Source organism: Sorex fumeus, unplaced genomic scaffold, assembly GCF_029834395.1.
Source record: "Sorex fumeus unplaced genomic scaffold, SorFum_2.1 ptg000061l, whole genome shotgun sequence".
NCBI classification, from domain to species: domain Eukaryota; kingdom Metazoa; phylum Chordata; class Mammalia; order Eulipotyphla; family Soricidae; genus Sorex; species Sorex fumeus.
Genome location: NW_026606118.1, coordinates 18,043,250 through 18,052,579, shown reverse-complemented (window position 1 = coordinate 18,052,579; position 9,330 = coordinate 18,043,250). Strand labels below are relative to the sequence as shown.

General features: G+C 41.2%; 1 protein-coding gene across 1 annotated transcript in view; it reads left to right on the top strand.

Moving 5' to 3' along the window:
- Window positions 1-201: 201 nt before the first annotated feature.
- The window catches only part of ADGB (androglobin), a 224,289-nt gene continuing 215,160 nt past the window's right edge, over window positions 202-9,330 (top strand). Inside the window, exon 1 of the mRNA XM_056126354.1 lies at window positions 202-301. Coding sequence (XP_055982329.1) covers window positions 228-301 — 74 coding nt within the window. The 5' untranslated portion in view covers window positions 202-227. The remainder of the gene's footprint in view (window positions 302-9,330) is intronic.

Sequence of the window (9,330 nt, the reverse complement as noted above, 5' to 3'; positions counted from 1 at the left end):
GGGACCTTGCCAGAACATTCCTATTGCAAAGGCCAAAAAAAAAAAAATCCCAGAGCGAGACTTGCGGGTCAGAGGGGGGCGACTCCCGCCCGCTCTTGTCCTGCAGCCGGGCGGGATTCCAAGACTCCCCGGATCACACCGCTGGCCGCGAGCTCCTGGCGCCCGCACCAGCCCCCGCTCCGTCTCCCGGCAACAGCCGACGCGGCTCCGAGGCTCCCAGCTCGGCCATGGCCTCCAAACAGATCCGAAAGAAAGATGTGCACGGCATCAACTCGGCGCACAGTTCCGATAAATCCAAAGAGTAAGGAAGGGGCGGTGTTAGGGCGGGGGTGGGGGGGGGGTGGAGCCGCGCTCTCGTTCCCCCGGGCTGTCTCCCTCCTGGGGGTGCGTCTCCCTGGCCTTAGCTTCTGCTTTCCTGGCCTCGACCCACTTCCCAGTCAGTATCTGGCTCTCTCCTGCCGCCCCAGCTCGACCCATTTGCCTGGATGCTTCCCGCGGGGCTCTTGTCACCTCTCCAGCCCACCCGGGCTCTTAGCAGAACCTCCTGAGTCCCCTCTGCCCAGCCCCACCACTCAGGACCAAGAGGGAGCAGGGTGCAGGGGGGGCGCAGAGGGAGGGGACTTTATTAGCTCCAGGTTCTGTCCTCACAACTCCTAGGGAGGCAAAGGTGAGAGCACCAGCAGAGCAGGGAAGAAGTCAGGTTTCAGAGGGTCTCCAATTCCCCTGGTGAACACAGTGAACATCAGACACTCAGCCTTGTGTGGTTGCAGTGCAATCGGTTAGAGTTGGAGCCCAGGCCCACTGCACTCAGTAACAAGAGTAATAGTAGTTCTGCTATTTTAATAGCATACTGATCTCAGCAAAGGCCATGAACCTATAGGCCAGAATTTATTTCATTCGCAGTGTAGGGCTGTTTATTAATTTCTTCATGATTTTCCACACTTCACGCGCCATATCTCCCTCCCTCCATCCCCTTCTCAGGAAACCTTCGGTTCATTTATCTGCGGGTTCTCTCGTGTGTCATCTCCTCGCGAATTTCCTTACGTTATATTGTCCACGTAAGCGAAAACATCCAAATGCTTTTGTCTATTGACTTATTTTGTCCTGGCCATTTCTCTAGCATTTCTTCCATTTCACTGTGAATGGCAAAAGGCCAGACTTTCTATAGCTGAACAGTGTTCACATGTTTGTCAATCACCCACCGACAAGCACTTTGGGGCTTCCATACTTAGCTAGTGTGAAAAAGACTGCATTAAATATTGAGCTGAATATAACTTTTTTGTTACTGATGTTTCTTCCTTCCTCAGATTGATACTCAAAAGTGAGAATGCTCTATCCCGATTGGTCATCTGTATATTCTCTTTGGAGAAGTGTTTACCCAGATAGTCTATTTTTTGATAAGGTTGTTGCTGTTAAATTATTTATATACTGTGGTTCTTAACCTTTTACGTAATGTCTGGGTGTCAATATCCTTTTCCCATTCAGAATACTGTCTGTTTATTTGTGTATTTTATTACTCTTTGTAAAAGATTTCCATGCGAATACTCCCAGTTATTTATGTTTATTTCCAAGGGCAGTGGATTTTGGTTTCCCAAAGCCATCTTTAATGCCAATGTCATGGAACATCTCATACATGTTATCTTCTATGTGCTTAATGATTTCAGGCCTCCTGTTAAAGGTTTTCATCCATTTTACTTTGATTTTTGCTTATAGGGTTACATCAGTCCTGTTCCGTATTGCTGAGCAGACAACATATCATCTTAGATGATTTGTCATAAGGGCAAATTCTTTTAGTTTAAACTATTTTTATTTTTATTATTTCTTTATAAAGACCTGTATTGGCATGAATTTTTTTTCTGAAAAGCATTAAGTTTTGGGGGGAAATTATTGTTATTGGGCTCATAACTTTGTGGGATGGAGCGATAGCACAGCGGGTAGGGCGTTTGCCTTGCACACAGCCAGCCTGGCCCAGCCAGGTTTGATTCCTCTGCCGCTCTTGGAGAGCCCAGCAAGCTACCCAGAGTATCTCGCCCGCAGGTAAAGCCTGGCAAGCTACCCGTGATGTATTCGATATGCCAAACACAGTAACAAAAGGTCTCAAAATGGACACATTACTGGGCCCGCTCGAGAAAATTGATGAACAACGGGAGGACAGTGACAGTGACAGTGACCTTTGTGGTGCTCAGGACTAACTCCTGGCTTGTGCTAAGGGATCACTCCTGGTGGTGCTGAATATATCATACAGGGTGCCAGGGATGCAACCCAGGTTGGCAGCGTGCAAGGCAAGAACCCTTGTACTATCACTCTGGCCCCTTGCTTTTAAAAACTAGAAATATTTGTTGTCTAACATGAGAATTGCTGTACCACCTTTTAACATTGCACTTTTCGGGTTCGATTCCTCTGCCCCTCTCGGAGAGTCCGGCAAGCTATCAAGAGTATCTCGCCCACATGGCAAAGCCTGGCAAGCTCCCCTTGATGTATTCGATAAGCCAAACATAGTAACAAGTCTCACAATGGAGACGTTACTGGGCCCGCTGGAGCAAATCTATGAACAATGGCAGAACAGTGACAGTGATAGTGACTTTCAACCTTTTACTCAGCCTGTATTTGCTTTGAAAACTGTGTTTTCATCTGTAAAAACATTGGATTTTTTAAAAAAAATTCATTCTGATACTCATATGCCTTGTGTTAGACAAATTTGTACCATATTACTTAAGGTAATTGTTAAAAATATTTATGTATTTGTTGTCATCTTCTTATTTGTTTTATGTTATTTGATTTATCATAGTTCTATTCTTATATTTTTTAAAGCATTATTTTCTCATCAGCTTCACATGTTTTCATCCATAGATTTTGTTTAACACAGACCCGTGAAGTTCAGTGCTCGTGAAATATTACATTGGTTTTGCATTTGTTTTGGTTCATTTGCACTCTTCTTTCCATGTGCCCATACATTATATGATTTTGGAGTCTTATTGCCTGCTTTGCTTTTTGCTTCCTGATGAATCATTTAATATTTCTTGTCAAGTCACTGTGGTGGTGATGAGCTGTTTTAATTTTTGCTTTTGTTTTTATTTCTTCCTCTTTTATTTTCTTCTGCTACCCACGTAATGCAATATTGTTCCTCTTGATGTGGTTCCATAAGACTCTTACACTGTTTCACATTAAAGTGACAGCAACAACAAGAAAATACAACTTCGTGGACAGGGCAATAGTCTTATACTTGACCAGCTGGGATTCGAACTCTGGCTTCCATTTGGTCCCAGCCCTGCCAGGAGTGATCTCTGAGTGCAAAGCCAGAGATAAGCCTGGAGCACCATCAGGTGTAGAAAAATCAAAACAAACAAACAAAACCAAAACCCACGCCCCCCCAAAAGAAATCCCACACCCCCACTTCTCTCTTTGTGATGAAATTCCACTGTCATACTTTCCAACACAGCTCTATCAACCCTTTCTTATGTTGTGTTTTTCAGTTCATCTACTATTTGTTTGTTTCTTTTTTAGCATTTTTCTGACCTTGTTGTAAGTCTCATATTCTTTATCCCATGTTTCCTCTCTTTCATGTAACATTGTTACAGCTCTTGTTTTAAACATGTTTTTAAGCAAGCTTCTCAGTTTTGTTACGCATGAACTTTACCCTTATCAGGCCAGAGCTTCTGTTTTGTTCAATGACTGGTGATGAATGCCTCAACTTCCTCATTTGGTTGAATATTGCATGTTAATGAGGAACTGGTTTCCTTCAACTGACTGTGTAGAGTGTAGGGTACTTGTAGTCTGGCAGGATGTAGTAGCCTTCAAGAACTGCCATGTGGCAGGATTTAATTCTAGGATATTTACCCAGGTGGTGCTATATATGCTGCATTACAGCCGGACAGTTCTGCATCTGTTTAGATGATAGGAGGCCAAGTGTCTATACTGGGTAGAAATAGAAGCAGCAGAGAGATTAATGTTGGAGGGAACATTGAACCCAACAGCACTAGAAAAAGATCATCCAGCAACTCCTGACCTCCAATTCTACCTTCCTTAAGGTGAACGGTCACAGAAAGCAACCCCCAACTCTACCTCAGGGAACTACCTCTCCCCTGGATATTTCAGAGCTCCCTCCGGGAACAGCATCTCCCATTTAAGGAAAACATCTGAGTCTAAGGGCTAAATCCTGCACCATCCATCTCGGGACAGTTCTGCCGTCCTGGCTTTCCCGGCCCCTTCAGTTTAGCATTTATCCCTCTGTTTACTCCTTCCTATGGGCAGTCTGCTGCCTGAGTTATTCACAGGAGTGCAGAAAGGAGCTGAGACTTTAGCTGACCCTCACTGTGAGGGTGATTCTCACATAGGTGCCTTCAGCATGAATTTATCAGCCTGACGCTGAATTTAATTCACTTGCTATTGACTCTGACGAGAGGTGAGAAGCGTTATGGTTAAATGAGTATTGATTGCTATATGATTACCATGTTATTATAACATTTATCTTATATTACCCCATATTTAAGAATCTATGTTCATCACAATGTTGCATTTGAATTTTTATTATTGCATGCATAATGCATGTTGTATCACAGCACAGTAGCACTGTCCTTCCATTGTTCATCGATTTGCTTGAGTGGGCCCAGTAACGTCTCCATTGTGAGACTTGTTGTTACTGTTTTTGGCATATTGAATACATCATGGGTAGCTTGCCAGGCTTTTCCATGCCGGCGGGATACTCTTGGTAGCTTGCTGGGCTCTCCAAGAGGGGAGGAGGAATAGAACCTGGGTTGGTCATGTAAAAGGCAAACACCCTACTCACTGTGCTATCGCTCCAACCCATTGTATTGTAGAATATGATTAATATTAGAATGGCACCTGTTCTATCTCCAGTATGGCTAGAACAGATTTTTGCAGAATCCATAAGCAGATGAAGGCAGAGCTTTTGATGTGGAGATCCCAGTTGGTGTTGACTGAATTTTCAGCAAGCTCTGAGTTTGCAAACTCAGGGCTAGAACATCAGTTGCACACACCCTGGGGTCAGAGGCTAAATTGCCAGTGTGAATAAGGGCTGTAGACACTATCTGAAGGGCTCAGGCATTTTTAATTTTCTGTTTGAGCTTCTTGGTTGTCTTGTTGGTTGTCTGGTTTATCATTGCTGGTATCTAATCTAATTTCTTCCCTTGCACTTAATTTTGGGGTTCAGTTTCCAAATGTTCCACTGTTCTCCAGAGGGAAGAATCTTTGTTTTGCACCTGGTCATGCTCTAGATTCATAACCTATCTTTCTCTTTCAAACCCTGGTACCCCGGGGCATACCACGTGATCTTGTTAACAATTTTTCCTCACCTATTCTCTCCTCACCTTTCCCTCACAAAACAGTTTCTCCAGACACTGGTCTTTCTTCAGGGCCTATGAATGGATTCTTCGATTTCTGGATGCCTAGTTAGTCAACTCCTTCCTCACCTGAAAGATTCCACATTGGATTTTTTAGTATTTATACTTCTTACTTTCATAAACTTCAACACTCATTGCTATGTCTGTGTTTCACCAATTCAGTCATCTCTCACAGGCAGCCTTGTTTCCAGCTATGTGGAAGTGCATGTGTTCATTTTATTAAATTGAATTTCACTGTATTTCTGTGTGTGTGTGTGTTTGTGTGTGTGTGCGCACGCGCACGCGCACTGGAAATCTATTCTAGGGCCTTGCATATACAAACAAGTGCTTTACCATCAAGCTACATACCTCCCTAAAATCTGAAATGTAATATTACATTCCGATGTAACATTATACGTGAAGTTATAGTAATAGTATTCTGCTACCTCACAGAAAGCTAGATGAGATTGTTTCAGCATTTTTAATGGTTTCCAGTTGTAAGTAATTTTTGTTTCGGTCCTCCAAGGTCCTCAAAATGAACTCCTCTTTTACTTTTTTGGACTTTACGTCTCCTTGTTCTCTATACTAGCCCAGCTCACCACTCCTTACATAGCTCAGTGCTTTAGTCCAATTCCTATCTCAAGGAATCACTTGGAGTTTCCTCTACTGAAAGCTCTTCTTTCAAGGTTTCCATGTGTTTTTTTTTTATCTCTTAACTCCTTTAGGTCTTTTTCTAAATGCAGTATTTTCCCTCCCTGTATACTTTTGTTTTCTTTCTCTTTTATTTCTCTTAGTTAACATATCATATATTTGTGTCTTCCTAATAAATAAATAGTTTCCATGAAGGAATAAATTTTCATTTTTTCTATTTTATACACTATTAAATAAACTACCTAGAATGATTTCTGGGAGATATATATGTATATATATATTCAAATATGTTTCTTTACCCTGGTGGACCTCAAATTTTATGATCGGTTCTCACCCATGACAGCAACATTGTGTAACGAATAGATGACAACAAGTACAATATAGAATATTCTGCCAATATTATATCAGAATAAGGTTGCAAAAGAACTTTTGATTCCACTAAATAAACTTAGTTAATGATGATTATAATAAATCTATGTTAAAGTTTCATGGGAAAATCCTTGACTTTAATAGTTTCATTACTGAAAGAGAAAAGATTAACTACGATAAAGAAACTGATCAAGACCCAGTGTCATAAACAGTTCGTGACTCTATCCCAGGACACTGGCATCACATGCTAGAGATAAGGTTCTGCATTAGCAGATAACAGTGGTACTGCTCTTACTGAGCTTACTGAGATGTTCCATTTCTTTCTGAAATGATGTTATTTTAATATATGCTTTAACATAAAATATCTGAGTTGAGACTATGTTAATAAATTTTTATACAAGTTTTTAAAAATAGATGCATAGGATAAATACATTTATAAAATCTAGGTATTGCTAAAATTAAATCTCATGTGTAAAATCACATGTTTTTCTTAAGGTGTTATGTATGATGGGTATGAAGTCTATTGCAAATCACATCTAGCTTCTGTGTTTTTTTGAAGGGTAGGAAGGTTGTTCCCTGGTTGTCTGGGAACCACTCAGGAGGTCATGCAGTGAAAGGGATCAAACTTGGTGTTCCATACATGCAGGGCATGTGTTTCAGCTGACTTAGCTCTCTCTTCCTTTCTCCAGTCCCACTCCTTACTTTACATTTTACTTGAAAACTAACTATAGATACCAGGGAAATTAGAAAGAAAAGACAAGGTAGAACCTTGTATGGTTCTAGGGATCAAAGTCCAGAAAGGATCCCATGTACCACTTAAGATATACTGGGGATGGAGGTTCTCTCCATGGCTCAGAGGCCAGCCACAAACACTAGGGGAAAAGGCAGCTCAGATAAGGAGAGCACCAAATAAAGGTGTTAGGAGGATCCTCCCAGGATGGGAGATGCATGCTGAAAGTAGACTATAGACTGAACATGATTGCCACTCAGTGCAAACCAAAGCACCCAAAAGGAGAGAGAGAACAAAGGGGAATGCCCTGCCACAGTGGAGGGGGGGTATGGGGGGTGGGTGGGAGGGATACTGGGATCAGTGGTGGTGGAAAATGAGTGCTGGTGGAGGGATGGTACTCGATCATTGTATAATTGAAACCCAAGCAAAAAAAAAATTGTAAGTCTACAACCATACCTCGTGGTGTTTCACTAATAAAAGTAAAAAAAAGATATACTGGGGATATTTAGAGTAAGTCTGTATGTGTCATTTTACTATACTTTCAGAGACTTGAAAATGACTGTCCCATAGAATCTCATTCTTCTAGAGCTATCACATGCAACACAGCACTGTTATTCCGTTAATTTGTTCCATAAATTAGTTTCAACCTACTAAGGTGGGGGGCTAGCACTTAAGTACTCAACATTTGTTTATTAATTGAGCTCAAATTCTGCTTAGCAAACTTGGTTTTTATTCCTTCTGAATTTGAGGCACAATTCTCTTTATCTTTTTCACCTTAAGTTCTGTTAGCAAATTTAAAAACACTAAGATGTCCAGTTGAGAAAGCAGAATCATTTACATCTACCCATTACCAAATCTGTAGGAAAACATAATTTTGATTCACGAAGAAACCTATGCCTATGCTCTTTCAGTTTTTATAGTAAATTAAAATACTTATCTTTTAAATTTCAGCCAGAATTTAACTTCTTTCCTGGGGTTACTTTCAGCACCAGTATTTTGGTGACATTGAATATATAAATTTGAATATATAAATAAATATAAATATATAAATTTTTATTCTAATATTTAGTACTCAATCAGAGAGATCGTTCAGGGACTAAAACACTTTCCTAATCTCCTGAATGATCCACCCGAGCACAGAATCAGGATTAATTAGGTTTAGTAATCAGGTTTAACATTTGTGTATGAATACACAGACAAGTAAAACTTTAGTTTTTTTTAAATTTATGTTTTAATGGAACAGTGAATTACAAACTTACAAAAATATTTACAATTTAATTATAAATATCTTTGTAATTTAATTACAAAGTTACAAAGATATTTACTACTGATCAAATTTCAGGTTACAATATTTCAACACCAATCCCTTCATCAGTGTCCACTTAGACAAGTAAAGCTTTTATCCAGTAGTATAGGAAAAGCAGATTAAGGCCTTTGTGTGTGTGTGTGTGTGTGTGTGTGTGTGTTTTGGGGTGGTGTTTTTTTCCAATCATCTGTTGGCATTTCAGTTGTTTCCAGATTTAGGGATTATAAATAGTGCTGCAGTGAATATAGATAGGTATATCATCACAGTCACAGTCCTCCCGTTGTTCATTGATTTGCCCAGTAACGTCTCCATTTTTGAGACTTGTTGTTACTGTGTTTGGCATGTTCAATACGTCACGGGTAGCTTGCCAGGCTTTGCTGTGCGTGCGAGATACTCTCAGTAGCTTGCCGGGCTCTCCAAGAGAGGTGGAGGGATTGAACCCGGTTCGACTGGGCCGGCTGCGCGCAAGGCAAACACCTACCACTGTGCTATCTCTCCAGCTCCAGATAGGTATCACTTAATCACTTAATCACTTAAATTCCCGTTAGTCTTCAATTTGCTCGAGCGGGCGCCAGTAATGTCTCCATTTGTCCCTATCGCGTGCTAGTGTAGCCCAATGGCTTCTGTTCGCTGGTAACATGAAGAGCCTCAAACCAATCGTTCACGATCTTGATGAAGAAGTCTGATCATCTGGTAGGTGGGCGGCCACGCGGTCTTTTGACATCCCATGGAATCCAGCTGGTAACAGCTCTAGTCCAGCGGTCCTCTTTAAATCTCATTACATGACCAGCCCATCTGATTTTTGACACCTTGGCAAATGAGACAGCCTCCCTGATTCTTGATCGTCGACGGATGTCGGAACTCCAGATTCTTTCTCTCATTTGAGTGAAACGTGATATTCCAAGCATAGCTCTTTCAATTTTTCTTTGGGAGAC